The sequence below is a fragment of the Monopterus albus genome, unplaced genomic scaffold (assembly GCF_001952655.1).
Source record: "Monopterus albus unplaced genomic scaffold, M_albus_1.0 scaffold60.1, whole genome shotgun sequence".
NCBI lineage: Eukaryota > Metazoa > Chordata > Actinopteri > Synbranchiformes > Synbranchidae > Monopterus > Monopterus albus.
Window position 1 is genome coordinate 2,952,473 of NW_018127940.1, and position 16,666 is coordinate 2,969,138.

Sequence of the window (16,666 nt, forward strand, 5' to 3'; positions counted from 1 at the left end):
CCACATACTACATGCTTTTTGCATGGGTAAGGATAGGATTCAGGGATGTTTTGTTTTAAGGGTAGGTTAGGAATGGTGTTATTGTGGGGCTCTGAAGACTAATGATGACATGGCCTGACACCCCCCCATTTGGGGCCAAATAATTGTTAAATGTCATTTAGCTTTTATACTGAGCTCCCATTCTTTGGCACATTTAATTGTATGGATGCTGATTCAGCATCCATACTATGTTTTCCAATTATTGTCCGTACGTTTTTTGGCGCTTAACTACTTCAGCATACTTTCAGCTAGAAAAGCCATTCAGGTATCAAAATGTTCAGCTCTTCAAGGACATTCATAGTACTATTCAGAATTTTTCAAAACTTCATACACTTTAAATATTCAGCTTTATTTTGAAAATCATGCCCCATTCAAATGAATGGGAAAATTTTACTTCAGCAAACATTCAGCTATTTCAGCTATCCAAATGTTCAGCTCTTCAAGGGCATTCATGCTTTTCTTCAGAAGTTTTCCAAACTTCATACTTTTGAAATATTTAGCTTTATTTTGAAAATCTTGCCCCATTCAAATGAATGGGAAAATTCAACTTTAGCATAATTTCAGCTATCAAAATGTTCAGCTCTTCAAGGACATTCATACTTCTCTTCAGGATTTTTATAAACCTTATACTTTTTGAAATATTTAGCTTTATTTTGAAAATCTTGCCCCATTCAAGTGAATAGGGAAATTCCAATTTCAGCACACTTTCAGCTAGCAAAAAGCATTCAGGTGTCAAAATGTTCAGCATGTTCAGGGCAATCTTTCAGCAATCAGCATCCATATGCATTTTCTTCAGAAAATGCAATTTTCTAGTTGTATATTAGTGACACTTTTATATACAGTATAGTGGTACTGTATCTAGTCATGCAAATAGTTTTGTTCAGGTCTTAGATTTCTGCTTCCACCCGAAAACAAGGCAGGTGAGTGTGATTTCACTTGTTGTACTTAAAATGTCATTTTAAAGTGTGCAATAACTTTTTCCAGAATAAATAATGTAAAAAGCGTGTTGTCAACAGTTTTCATAGGGACTTTTGTATATGAAGTAGTTAGACACATTGCTGTTGAATTTTAAATATCATTTATAAGTACTGTGAACATCACATTTTCCACTCACCTCCTTTGTATTGTTTAAGCAGAAACCCCAAATATTTATAATGTTAGTGAATAAAACCAAAACTGTGTGGCAAGATAACACTAAAGATATGTGAGAAAATAAGTTGTCATTTGATGAACCAAGCCTCTAAAGCAGTTTAAAATAGAAACGGTGCACAAGAGACAGTCTTCTCTAGTCTTCCATGACCAGTCTCTTCATCTCCCAGTCACAACAGGGGCTGTGTTTTCTTCCCACCTCCCTGTTTGTGACTCCACTGGCATCTGCTTACAGATATCCCTTCTGTCATCTCCCCAGACATACTTCAACGATAATATCCTCACGCTGATTCGAACGCTAGTCACAGGAGGAGCCACACCAGAGCTGGAGGGTCTGTTGGCTGAAGAGAACGCTCTCAGAGGCGGCTACAGCACACCGCAGACACTGGCCAACAGAGACAGGTGTCGCGTCGCCCAGCTAGCCCTCTATGACGGGCCATTTGCAGACTTGGGGGTAAGTGGCTGTTTAGGTGGAGATAACATGTTTTGAAACTACCCAGCAGCACACATCTGGCTGCCTCCGCTCCTTGCGGTCCTTAATCTGATGTGAAGAACAGCGATCACGCAAAGCCAGGCCTTAGTGGGTGGAGAAGGAAGAGTGCTTTGGAGAGAACAATGAACATCAAAGAAACCAAAGAAATTCCAGGTTTATACTGAAGTAATTTTTATTTTTTTTTTGGATGAATTATAATGTATTGTGAAAACACTGCTGATTGTTATGGTCTGCATTGCCAACAGTTGGTATTCACTTGCAAGCAAAATACCCTGAGCAGTGCAGAACATTGAATTTGCAACTTATATTTATGCCATAGAGCCAGATCATCAGGCAGACCTAACGCACACTGATGGTGTCTTTGTTCTGTTGCTCATCAGGATGGCGGCTGCTACGGGGATTTATTCTGTAAAGCGCTGAAGACATACAACATGCTGTGTTTTGGAATCTACAGATTAAGAGATGCCCATCTCACTACACCGAGCCAGTGTACAAAACGGTACACTAGACATCTTCACTCTGTGCCAAAATAATATTTTGAATCAGTGTTATAGGATTTAATATACAGTAGTGTACGTGACTAATCATAGCGCTTAACATAAATCATAAAACCAAATGAGGTAGGGGAGAAATTCCTTTAAGCACAATTAAAAGGCCAAATTATATACAATAACTGCAATAAAATATAAATTATATAATAGCGCAAGTCAAGATATTGCTTAAAGGTTTAATCTATTTTATTTCATAGATTTATTGATATTGGTTCTTTAAATGTTCTAGCGATGAAGTTGTCAGTTAAGTAAACAAACCCCCATTTTTTCAGTATTTAATATATATTATTTTTCTTTCATAATATCCTGTTCTCTCCAGAAGGATTGTCAAAGTTTGAACTTTTCTATAACATTTGTTATCTGAGCAGATATGTGATCACAAACCCACCGTACGAGTTTGAGCTGGTGCCCACAGACCTGATCTTCTGCCTCATGCAGTTCGACCACAACGCAGGCCAGTCCCGGACAAGCTTGTCCCACTCCTCCCACTCCTCTCATTCCTCCAGCAAAAAGAGCTCCTCCGTCCACTCCATCCCACCCTCAAGCCGGCAGAACCGCAGCAGCAAGACCCAGGACAAACATAAGTATGTGCACTAACATGTCCTGTAGCATGTTAGTCTGCATGCTTAGTGTTTTATATTGACCTGTATTTTATAGGTGTGTGTTTGTGTTCAGGTTGTGGTGACACATGCACTGATTGTGTGCCTGTGTGATTTGTGCTCTGCATCCATGCCCGGTGTTTGTGCATTTTCTTCATAATCATCTGCATGTGGCCTTCGCTCTCACATCACAGCAATCATTACATGACATTGACTGGTAAACTCACTTTGTGGAAAGCTGGGCTCATTTATTATACGCAAAGTCTGTGGAGACTCTTTTCTTACAAATTAAGCCTGTGGCGCTATAAACAATAAAACCACTTGTTTGGATGGCACAGACTTTGTGGTTGGAAACAAGATTACAATAAACCAAATGAAGTGACATAATACAACACAGCACATTCAGTATGTTGTTTGGTCTACCTGTTGTATCTGTCTTAAAATTCAGCTGTCTAACTGTTGTGTATTGGTTATTTGTGCACATTTAGCACACATGACCATTGTCTTGATCATGAATGCAGTGTATTGTGATCTGCCTATTGTGGCTCATATTGATTATAGAGTATATTTGGCTAACTTTACTTGTACGCTGTTACTCATAAGACCATCCTTCATTAGCAGTGTTGATATTTTGTTATTCATGGTACATCTGTACAGCTTTATTGCATGTCCGTGTTGGTAGCCCTCTTTAACAGGCTCTTATTTCCTGTCCTGTCTATTATTCGTGTAAGATTAGTTCAAATTTGGTGAAAGATTTTCACCTACAAACTAATTCTCATTTTCCTCCCAAAAATATACAATTTGAATTTCCATTTTCACCTGGAAGAATAAAGTGACTCAATTTTTAAATTGTGACATTCTAAAAGCATGCAGATTTGTTACGAGAATTATCAAACTGTAGATAAGCCCTCAATGCATCTTAAATTAAGATGTATGGTATAGTTATAATACACAAGCTCTAGTTTGACTGGTAGTGATTTGTCAATTGTTTGACTGTAATGACTACTTACAGTAGATTACTTCTCTTTCTGAAGTGCAACAAGGATGAATAGAATGAGCCAAGGTATGCAAGTTAACGATTCTGCATGACTTAGCAACCTTTACGTGGGGTTTGGATCATAACTATGTCCTTTGGATATTGTTATGATGAGGGGAGTTTGTTTTATTTATTATACCTTTCAGATATTAAGCAAACCATGCCTCAGTTTAAGTTTTGCTTTCATGTAGAAAGCAAAATGTCTGCTGCTGCTTCGCCTCCTCCCTGACATGAGCAGGACCATCTCCACATTGCATGAGATTGAGACAAAACCCCCACCCCCTCCTTTGAACCTCTCAGTTTTCAGTTTGCAGTTTTTTTTTCTCCAGACAATTCCTTTCACATTGTTCCTTTCCATCACTTATCATGCCTTTTTATAATTTATTTCAACCTGAGATGGTTTGCATTGTGTGAGAGGTTTGTGTGTTTGCACATCTTCCCTCCTATTTGTGGCAGGAGCTGGTGAAATTTTAATTGTTGTAGTAATGTCAGCCAGAAGAATTTCACTCCTGGGAAAGTATCAAATTTAACTAGCCTAAACATTAGGTCACACAGCTTTGAAATAACAGAGCCTGGAGATATGATTCCATTTTAAAAAGTACTAATTACAAAAATTACAAACTTGCCTGCCACTGTACTAGTTCCACCTGTACAATTGTGTGCACTTCAATGCAACACCTCTCCCTTAACATCTGTGTTTATGAAGCTCAAAATGTTTGTTTTGGGTGAAATTGTCATAACTGTATGAATTCAATTCTAAGTTTATTATTGAGGTCATGGTTAAAGGTGGTGTTGTACTAGACTACATTATATTCTGAGGTGTCTATACAGAAGAGGGTCAAAATATTAGGAACACCTTTCTATGTAATGTTATACCAATGAAGTACGCAAGGTAGCACAAAGGGCACCCTGACTGTGGAGTGAACCCTTGACCTTCTGTACCAAAGTCAGGGATACCAACCACTGAGCTACCCAGCCTGTGTGTGCATGTATGTGTGTGCATATTTGCATTTATTTATTTATTTATTTCTCTCTCTCTCTCTCGCTCTCTCTCTCTCTCTATATATATATATATATATAAATATAAATAAATAAATAATTTAACTATTAATCAATTAGCTGTCTTAAATCAAGGCCACACATACATGCATACCGGTTTTTATGGTTTACACACATTTACACGCACTCACCCCCCCCCCACACACGCACACACATATTGGCTTTTATGGCTTACACACATGCATGCACGTTTACACACATACACACGCACCCACATGTTGGCTTTTATGGTTTACACACATGCACGCACGTTTACACACATACACACACATTTACACACATACACACGCACCCACATGTTGGCTTTTATGGCTTACACACATGCACGCACGTTTACACACATACACACACATTTACACACATACACACGCACCCACATGTTGGCTTTTATGGCTTACACACATGCACGCACGTTTACACACATACACACACATTTACACACATGCACACGCACCCACATGTTGGCTTTTATGGTTTACACACATGCATGCACGTTTACACACATACGCACACGCACACACATATTGACTTTTATGGTTTACACACATGCACGCACGTTTACACACATACACACGCACACACATATTGGCTTTTATGGTTTACACACATACACGCACATTTACACACATACACACACGTTGGCACATTTACACACACGTTGGCTTTTATGGTTTACACACATGCACCCACATAAACACGCACACACATATTGGCTTTTATGGTTTAAACACATACACACACCCTACAAACACACACACACACCCCACTTGTTTTTCCTACATCGTGAGGACTGCTCAGACACACCCACACACACATTTAAACACACAGGATAGCTCAGTGGTTAACACCACTGACTTTGGTGTGGCGGGTGTGTGTATATGTGAATGGCCAAGTAGTGTGAAAGCTATACAAATATAAGACCATTTACGTTTATGGCTCAGGAGGTAGAGCAAAAAGAAAACACGAGAACACATTATTCAGAGAACTCATCTTTATTTGTCATGACATTATTGTTTCAAATACATCAAGATTGTTTTCCCACCACTGCAGGAGAAGTTTTGGCCACTTCACAGAGTAGAAAACACTAGAGGTCTGTGCTGTTTTTGGATGTTGTAACTGCAAAACCACACAACAGGAAATAGCATTAACACCACAATATTTTACTGTTGCTAACACGTTGAATTAATCTCAATTAATCCCTCTTTAAAATGTTTCTAACATGACAAAGTGTCACCTCCATGTTGGCTGCAAAAGCACAAGTGTGTAACTAATGTGCAACAGTTCCCAAAACACAGAAAAGGGCCAGTAGCACTACAGACCAAGCATGTAGCTGCATAGCCCTGCAGACACACTGGAAGCAAACACTGTGTTGTAAATGTGTAAATTAAAAATGTAAATCAGCAAAATACTGTTTCACTAGTAAGTAACACAGAACTACGTAAGGGCAAGATCGTCTTAAATACTGTGTCATAGAAACATTCGTGTTTTTACCTACATGAAGTGCTCTGGATCTGTAACAAACCAAAGTGCTGCAAAAATAGGCAAATGAATTCAGTGAATTATGACATGGCAGCCACACGTAACAGCAGCAGGTATCAAGGCCTTTCCCTGTTTTGCTTTGCTTTTAGCCAGTGGTTCCCCTACCACTAAATTGGGGGGGGCACCCTGCCCCCCCTTGAAGGTCAAGTTAATTTTATTTTCTATAAAGCACCAGATCACAACAGTCATTTAAGGTTACCTTTCCTATAGAACAGGTCTATACCTTGTTTTTTTTATTAAATAAACTAAATAGCCCAATGTTATTTATACATCATGTTATTTCTGTCTCTACATGGTCACCCAAAGCTGTAAACCTAGGAGAAACACCGCTAACCCCAACCTTGGTGTGCACACACAGGACAGTTAAGTAGGTAATTTGACAGAACACTTGCCCTGCCGTCTTACTACAAAGGAAACAGCCCCAGATAGCTCTCCCAGAAACAGCTGGGAGACCACTTTGGGCAACATTTTAAATGGAGGCAGGCAAACGAACCAGATGGTCATACTCAAAATCAACCACTTAGTCACCACAAAGTCTTTTCTCCTGTAAAGACAATCATAATATTTCAGAACACTTCCAAAAAAGCACAGATCTCATCTTGTGGCTTGTCGAGTGTATTTTGGCATGTTCTCATTCTGGTGCACCAAGCAGCAATTTGCACAATACTGCCCAACAGTGGTCCGGTTCTCAGGGCCACTGGACCCATTCAAGATGGTATTCTCCTGACCACTAGTTGGCAGTATTGAGTCACTTTCTGCTTGGTGCAACTGAATGAGGAGATACCAAAATAAACTTGGACAAGCCACGTGAAGGTGAGATTTGTGCTTTACTGGAATTGTTTTCAAACATAGTTGTTTACTTTTACAAGAGCAAAGACTGAAGGTGCTCACTAAGTAGTTGGCTTTGCATGTGTGTCTGGTGTGTTTGCCCGCCTCCATCAAAAGTGTGAGAAAAGCTGTCTCCCAGCTGTTTCTGGGTCAGCCATCTGGGACCATCTCCTTTGTAGTAGGAGACAGTCCTGGATGGGACTAGGGCTTACTATGGTGGCAGAGACTAACAGAAAAGGGGAGAGATCCTGATCCGTCACATCACCACCACCCAGGAGCAGACCGCCAGTCGCCAAGCCCACCAACTCAACTGAAAACAAAAAAAGGACAAAACAGTTAGTGATAGCATGCAATTTGTGGGGCAATCAATTAATACCAATGGATACTTGATTAGTATGAAGAGCACTTATCTGTTCTGACTGCCAGTGTTTCACTTCAGCCTCCCCAGCAATGCACTGGAATGGACCAGCACCACAATAGTCAACTGCGGCTTGAACAGATGCACACATACCACAGCTGACCTGGAGACAAACATGAAATCACAAATGTAATGAAAATGAGAGAACTCAAAGGGACAGGCGTTATGGAAATCTCTATATAAAGTCAAGGAGATAAATAAGGGGGGGGGGGGGGGGGGGGTACGAATGTGATTGCAATAGATCCAGAGCCACAATGAGAGGTAAACCAGCACATCCAGGATAAACCAAGGGTTAACCCCAAGAGAACAGAGTATTAAAACCAGAAGACCCTAGACATAGAGCCACAACAGCAGTTCACTCAGTGAGCAGTGGCCGACCTGGAATGGGCCGCACGCTGTGGTACATAATCTGAACGGTGTCGACAAAAGTGCACAGAAACATTGAAATTACTGATAGGACCTGCACTTAAAATGAGTAGTAACGCTAACTCACATTCACCTACCCTACCAGAAGCAGGGGCACAGCCTATCAAACACAGGAGAGAAAGAGCTGCAAGGGACCAAAGCTCGGTCGCTGTCCAACAGACCAGTGACCCAGAAGAAAAGCATTACATTTAGTTACAAGCCCAGTAAAAAGCTGAATGATGTCAGCAAACTGAACCTACTGTACCTCATCAGATGCGAGCCTCAGCAGCACGATTAAGGTGAAGTCAGGTAATCTGGGACATGATAGGCTGACATTTACAGAGCCTATCAATCAACTGTTATAGGACACTGCATTTTATTAACTGTTAGACTTATAATAACACTTTTTATGGGAAAGGGTTTTGAGTGACTGTCCCATGTATCAGCTAAACTAGGCCAAAAAATAAATAAATCAGCTAAAACAGGACATAGTTCTGGAGTGAAATCAGCATGTTTCTAGGCTACCTGTGCCTTAAAATCATGAGTTACTATGCTAGCGAGTGCCACCCTGTCATATACAGACATTTTTAGTATTTTTATCATATTAAAGATGGTGCAGTGAGTACATGTCAGCCACAATAGAGCACATTAATTACACAGGCTCAAAGAGAAGCCTGAAAATAATCCACTAGAAAACAAACAAATGAGCATCACTGCAGATCCTGCAAAATATCTTATGGAGACAAAGTGATCCCACAGCCACAGAGGCCTGGATCTCCTTTGTAGAATGTGGGGCATGGTTCCCCAAGAGGTGTGGTGAAGACATTGGGATTCTAAATGATGCTGGATATGTCTGCAGAGAGTGTGTTTAGTAGGGGAAAGATTTGGGCTAAAATTGTTTAATTCATAGTATGTTTACAAATAGGAGTATCTGAAATGTGGCAGATTCCTTACAGGCCTAGTTAGCCACCGGTTTCCAATGTTTTCAATTAATGACTGTTGAACCCATACAAGCATTTAACAACTTAAAAAAACAAATGTACATGAAACGCAGTTGTTCTTCAGTTAAGATGAATTGTTTGGTGTGTTTTTAAACCCGTACTATCCATCTCATTTTTACCTGAACATGTCATCAAAGCAAGGTAGGGGTAGGTGGTGTGTTTGAAGGTCCAAAGTCTCTAAAGTCATCATTTTCTTTATATAGGTGAGATTCATAACAAGTTGAAAAGTAACACTTAAGATAGTTTTCAGGATTTTAGGTGGTTTTCTTGGTAATTTACCAAAAATGTCCCTGATTAATATACCCGACTTCACCCTCTGCATGCAGCCAGGCCCGTCTCCTGGTAGCTATAACCCATATTATGCCTGACACTCCCCGATGGCTCTCTCAGAAACAGCCGGGAGACGCTCTGCGCAAACACTACAACGGAGACACGCACACAACCTGACGCACATATATGTAAAACCAACCACTTGGTAACCAACGCTAAAGTCTCCTGCTAAGTCCTTCAAATAAAGCACAAATCTTACTTTTATGTGGCTCGTCCAGTTCTCGCTCGGTTGGGCCAAGCTGAAAGTTGCCCAATACTGCCTCAAAGTGTTGAACAAAGCCCTCTCCCCGCTGTTTCTTGGAGGATTGTCTCCCGAATGGCAGCAAGCCAGCCGTGCCACAGGCAGAGAGAACAAACGATTAGGATGCCAATACTGCCCGCTATAACCAGGCAATGAGAAGCAGCAGGGGTGCTACCTTTCAATGCTGAGGGGTTCATGGAGAGACACGATGCCTCAGTCAGCCACGCCAAGGTGCGCACCACGCCACCACGCAAACGCCAGGTTCCGGGAAAAGGCTAGAAGTGAACATCTGATCAAGCTCCAACCACCAAGATATAGCACGTAATGGGTCCGCCCAGTAACTGAAAACACAGGTGAACCAGCAAATCGGGCACGAAGATAGTTGAGTAGGGAGAGAGAGAGAGAAACCCCTCTCTGCCACATCCTGAATGCTATTTGATGATTCTACCAGAGTTAGAGATATTTAGATCACCAGTGAGTAGGCTATAGTAGGTTATGATTTTATCAAAATCAGAACAGGGTAACCAAGGACATGCTGCCTGACTGTAGAAGCCCAGATCATAGCTCACATGTAGGTCAGGGTGATTCAAATCCCCCTGACACAGCCAAACTGCTTACATATACACACAACTTTAAGAAAGTGTGTCCAGCCGTGTGCCATCGGTCATGCCATGAAAGTGGGAAGTGTGACAAATTTAAAATCTAAATTGAAGGGGAATGGTGAGTCTAAGTTTCCTCCTTGTAACCCTATGCACCTGATATGGTGGTTTGAGGCGACATCACTAAGTTCACCGTATCAGCAGCAGACTCAGGAGAGAGATGGCAGACATCTTGCTTCACCTCAGGCACAATTCTGCACATCAAATGTCTGTGCTGTAATATATGGCCCCACTTGGTGACACACAAGCAAACCCATACAAATGAATCTCTACACATGCAGTCCTGTATGTATGTGAACACACATTCACACTCACACACACACACACAAGTTTTGCTCCACATAGCAAAGTTAAAGTTTGATATTACAACTTCACCAAAAGGAAGCGACATCTTGAATGGCAGTGCAGATGCCTGTGAAGTGCTGGGAGAGAGTTTACAAACTTCTGACAGCTGGCAAACACCCTTCCCTTTCCTCAGAAATACTTAGATCTTCTCTAAAGAGACACATCCAAATCTTTCAAATTTTTTTCACTGTCAGCATGAGAGTAAATCTAACTAGGAATAGTGACTAGTGAAATGTGTAGGTTAAATAGTTGGCTCAAAGGGGCAACTCATCTATATTATAAACAGAGCTAAACTAAACAAAATAAAAACTTTTCTAGCTTATCACTAGTGGTAACAAGCCATGCAGATAGTTGTTTTCCCCTTGAGCGGAGATTTCTGGCCCCATAAAATCTGAGTGAGTAGAATTCAATTTCTGGTGCTCACACGATTGAAAAGAGATGTTTAAAATTTCAACAGCAGCATCTCTTTTGAGACAAATATGCCTATCACACAAATTTGGCTGCTGAAGTGAGCTGCTAATTTATAAAATGTGTAGACACTGTAGGTTTCTTGTGTCTTACACACCGACCAGTGTGTGTCACAGTGGCTTACGTGACACTCTGACCAGAGTGAGAGTGTGAGTCTTTGGTGAAAAGAAGTTCCACTAAAACCAGTGACAGTGTTTCTTTAGATGTGATACAGTACATAAATACTGTTCACACCACATACTAAATTCCATTCTTCACTGTAGGAAGCAGAAATGTCTCAGAGATGGATGAATAAAACCAAAACTATTTATGCTGGATACCAGGAGAACCAGTGTAATTTAGATGAACCAACCCTGTAACACTTTAGTATTTTGTTTTACAATTAAATTCTCAAAAAATGTATTGGAATTCTGACAGATCATGTCCATATACTAACTGTACTCTGCACAGTTGTACTGGAAGAGGACAACGTACCCTCATGACAACCTAAAATTGGCACAGTGCACCAGAACACAAATTCAAACTGGACCTCATGATTTGATGATAATCACAAAGAATGCCATGCAAGTCTATCACTTAAACTGAGGCAGTATGGTTGTAAATAATCCCATGTTGCATACTTTTCCCAAACTAACTCAGCCTGTTTTCTTTCTCTCTTGCCTTGTCCTCTTCAGAAAAGAAATGGTTTACAGATGAACCAGAAAATGCCTACCCACGGAACATCCAGATCAAGCCCATGAGCACTCACATGGCCAACCAAGTCAACCAATACAAATCCACTAGTAGTCTGATTCCACCAATCAGAGAAGTCGAAGATGAATGTTGAGCACCAGGTTTTCTTGCTGACTCATCAGGCATCTGTAGGCTCTTTCAAAAGAGATAAGAAGAGATCACCAGTGAAGAAGTGATGAGGATGATGACAGGGATGATGAAGACTGACACATTTCTCATCACTCATTCTTCTAATCAAGGGTTGGACAGGAACCCAAATTGGAAGGGACCTCTTATGTGTATACCTTTAATGTTACTTCCATGCTCTTGGACATTGTTTTATTTATTACTGTATCCATAGAGATGTACATAATGACAATCAAATAAGGATTGTACAGCCCCTCTCCCTTAGCACTTTTTGGAATTATTTTAAGAGTTGACAAAAAAAAGTGCTTCCTGTAATTCTTTGCAATAGTTCACCTCTTCATGTGACCAGACTCCACGGCTAAGGTGACTGGTTACTGGAGGATGAGGGTTGCAGTGATATCATTTCCCAAAGATCTGCCTAGACGCATCATGTCAAACCAGCTGGGTTCATCAGCTTCATATCGTCCGTCTGCTTCTGTTCGATTTGCACTAAAACTGAAGTTTCTTTTGACAGAACAACTAGAACCATCAGATCCACCACTCCAGTAAAATGTCTCTGAGGACATGAAGGATGGAAAAAGTGAACAAAGGAGGGAGGACTGCTTGGCTTAGGATGCATACAGTACTAATCTTGTTCTTAGGTTGTTATACACTATGTCATTGTGTAAGGTCCGCTACTTCACAGTCTACTCAACATGTTGAGTGTGAGCATTCCAGTCCTGCAGAACAAAATCATCTTCTGCTGATTTGTCTGATCATAAAGCCTATGACTCTGTTTCAAGCTCCTACCGCATGATATGTGCCTGAGACCCCTCTATAGCAGATACAGTGCAGATGATCAACCTGAATACATGAGAAGGACAAATAAATGACCTGCCTTGTCCTTCATGGATTCAGCAGCCACTGGTCCTTTTGGTGTTGCACTGGTGAGTGCTGTCATCCACCCCAGTAGTATGTGATGGTGCACAGCATGAGAGATCTTAGCTATAAAAGTGAAGGTAATGATATAAAGAAACAGTCAAAGATTCTAGAGAGTTTGGATCTCAAAAACCAAACCAAAATCCCCAACTATGATTGAGCAGAGCCAACATGAACAACAGATGCGCGCCCACCGTCAACACTTTGCCGTGACATCTGCGGCAGAATTGGGATCAGAACGAAGAGTGGTGTATGTTTTGTCTGTCACAAAAAGTTCACATCTGAGGAAATAAATGCCACATATTGCATAAAAGTGGGCATCAATGGGTCCTCCTTTGATTGGAGCAACTGCCTGGCACAGGGTTGGCACAGAGGCCATATAAACAGCTTGGATGTTCTTTGTTGCCAACCCAGATGTCACACGACTCAAAACTCTCAGGAGTTAAGTTGCTGTATTCAGTCCTCTAACATGAGGAAATGCTCAAACATAGTTGGGTGGACATGCAACAGTGCTACAGACTAAAGACAACACTGGAGAGGAGCCTGTATTTCACAGGTTTAGGCACTGATAGATCCAAATCCAGCGGTGAGATGGAGGATTGAGGTGGTAGCCTTGCACTCCGAATATGTAAACTTCATACAAATATGTAGTTGGATTTATACATTTGAACATAATTTTGTATCCATAAACATAATCAATTTCTACTTATTTTTCTAGACAAGTGAAAAGTACTTTACTGTAAGAGATAGAAAAAAACTGACTATTCTTCATTACAACTACATATCAAAGAGTTTTATGTTTGATTCTATCACCCCTTATTTCACATCATACTAAAAAGGTTCCCTTTTTAGGTCCCACCCCCCTTTAATGAACTGTATCACTCTAGAGCTAATAAAGCTTAGACTAGCTTGCATTGTGAAACCACCATCTTCAGCCTGGCAGCTTGGCTGTGTTGAATGCTTGTAGAAATGAAGTGAAGCTCACATGAGACCTCTTTTAGTTACACAGATGACCCATTACTAAACAGTGTGTCTACTTCTAACCATCCCTTACTACAAGCATGCTGATGGAAAGAAGGGTGTAAAGAAATCATGTACTGGGGGATAAATGTTGTATTTAGATGGAGAGCAGATCAGTGTAGTAACAATAATTAGAGTATCATAGAGTTGCTCCCTCTGTGTGTACAGGCCAGAACTGAACAACCTTTATTAGAAGTTTTTGACCTAAATTAGGTCCCTACTGTAGAAGGAGAGTGTGTACACCATAGCACAGTGTGCTGGTGTTTTCCATAAAATATGGTTTCAGATATGACAGGGAGATGCTGCCACTTTATTGCAGCGATTCTCCTATATAGACTGTAAAAGAAAAATTTTAAAAATGTCGGAAGATGAAAATATCGTGATAAATATGTTTGTGTAAATTCAGCCCATTATATAAACCACATTTCTTTCTCAAACAAAATGATCTGAGCTTTAATGTCCGTCTATTGGGTGTGGTGCAACTATACCGAAGCCTCATACACATTGTCCTGAAGTGAACTTTTGAACTGTGATTACATCATTGTCGCACTGTAGCAAATAGATTTCTTTTCAGAAAATATGTGAGTAAAGTGGTGAGTAAACTGTATGTATAATTGGGTCGTTAATGGCATACACGCTAGCTCAAAAAAATAAGGTACTATTAATATTTGATAATTGCAATGACTCATTATACATAGATTCGACAAACTGATTATGTTGGAAAACATGTATCTTGAAAATCAAAGATCCTTGAAAGGATACAGAGACTATTCAAATACTGTATATGACAGAAAGAAAAGTCAGGCAGAATTTGATCCAGTATATCAGCCATCACAAAGATGGAAGGTAGCACCAATTCAGCAAAGGTTATCAAAAGACAGAACATCCTTAATCTTCCTGTTTATATTACTTTGTGTTATTACAGGGTTTACATTCCATTTTGTCAGCTTGTCATTATACGTCACAATCTGTCACAACTGCTTCTTAGTTGTGTAGAGTATTTTTTTGAGGTACTTAAACATAGCATTGCTCAAAACTAAAACTTGCTGCAAACAGTCATCAACATAAATTCACAAAGTAATTTAGCATTTGTTTTCATTACGCTTGATCATTCAGGATGGCATTATTCACAACACTGGACTGAGATGTGTTTCCTTCCAACATCTTGTCATATTTTATTGTCTCTATTAGATGTTTTACGTCTTTGCGTTGTATACCTCTAAAGTTTTTAGAGTGTTTTTGAAGTGCCATGTATAGTTTAGTTGAACACGCATCCTTCAGTCATTCAGGGGCAGAAGCTCACATTGAGGGAGCTGAGTCCAACCGTTTTCCACTGTGAGAACGGTGTCTTGTACTGACATGGAGAACATCCAAGCAATCAGTGCCTCCATGCCAGTATAGTGCCAGGCAGTGCAGGAGGTCAAGAGGAGGGCCCATATTAAGTCCCACTATAGCGACAAGTGGCATTCAGGAGGCCTGAGAGGCTGCTGGGGGCACAGAGCTACGAGCCCCAGCCATCAAATCACATGTCTCTGCTGTGTGCTTGGTTACAGGTTATCACTATGGTTAGATATGGATGACTGAAAGATGCACATACTGTAGAGGCCTATGTCTGTAAGATCAAGATGTGTTGTCCACTGAACAAATCTAAAGCTATGATGCATCATATACTACTGTTACAGTATGCTGCATTATTTTTGTTAATCTATTTTTTTGCTGTAAAGGATGGAGATAACTTATTTGCTGGGAACTGTACTAGATAGAATATATAATACTGGGGATGGGAGGTGGGTCTCAAGTCTTAATACATTAAAATTGCATTCAGCAATTTTTTAAGTTGCAATTTGTTGATTTTTTCTTTTCTTTTTTTTTTGGGCTGCCTGTCAGTTCAGGAAAAATTCAGGACATTGCTCTTGTGCATCACAGATAGTTGTTGGCACATCGTCACTGCAGCAAAGAGAAGTATGACATAGCAGTTTAATTTGTTTGGATGTGTTCTAGATGTAATGGATAAATGGATTATTTGATGGTGCTGAGTTGATCTACCTGACTCTGTCAAATATAATCTGCTGATAAATATACTGTCTTGTACAAAAAGTCTGTACATAGATTGTACATGTTTTTTTTTTTTTTTTTTTTTTATACCTACAACAACAATTCCATGTAGAAATGCATTGTTAAATTGTTGAGGTTCCTCTTTTCACACCGCATATCCTTTATTTTTAAACCTTAGTAGCCTATGTCTTTGGGTTTCTAACTGCTGGTCAGACAAAATATCTCAATTCACATTTTTTGAACACTTGTTTTTATAGACTAAACAATAAATCAGTTTTTAAAAAAAGACAGTCTTCACAAATGTAAAATGTAAGTTGTAGCCCCTTTTTTTGTCCTTGGGTCCTTTTTCTTTTCAAATCTGGAACTTCTTTTTTATTCCAACTTCAAAGAACAAATTCCTCTATTATTATATTTCCTAAGTCTCAGGAATGGTGGTGGAAAATGGATAAGTAGATTTACTCAAATGTGGTACTTACTGTAATTACAAATTCAAGGCTGCTCAAGTGCTACATACATTACTGAAATGCAAATTATGAAAAAGATGAATACTGTCTATACTTAATTAATCATAACTTTTAAAAAGCCCCTTCCAATTACTTTTTTTTAAATGTCTGATATTGAAAGGTGCATTAACTAAGACTTTACATATTGTCTA

General features: G+C 39.9%; 1 protein-coding gene across 21 annotated transcripts in view; it reads left to right on the forward strand.

The window, feature by feature from the left end:
• The window catches only part of kcnma1a (potassium large conductance calcium-activated channel, subfamily M, alpha member 1a), a 128,746-nt gene extending 112,655 nt beyond the window's left edge, over positions 1–16,091 (forward strand). For 15 of the 21 annotated variants that reach the window (XM_020603193.1, XM_020603194.1, XM_020603197.1 and 12 more), the window contains 5 exons: positions 1,448–1,642; positions 2,062–2,180; positions 2,601–2,816; positions 3,866–3,894; positions 11,835–16,091. In XM_020603193.1, the coding sequence (XP_020458849.1) occupies positions 1,448–1,642; positions 2,062–2,180; positions 2,601–2,816; positions 3,866–3,894; positions 11,835–11,986 (711 nt within the window). In that variant the 3' untranslated portion in view covers positions 11,987–16,091. Of the gene's footprint in view, positions 1–1,447; positions 1,643–1,688; positions 1,833–2,061; positions 2,181–2,600; positions 2,817–3,865; positions 3,895–11,834 lie in introns of those variants that run through there. The other 6 variants (XM_020603201.1, XM_020603216.1, XM_020603212.1 and 3 more) reach the window with 3 other exon arrangements.
• Positions 16,092–16,666: the final 575 nt, after the last annotated feature.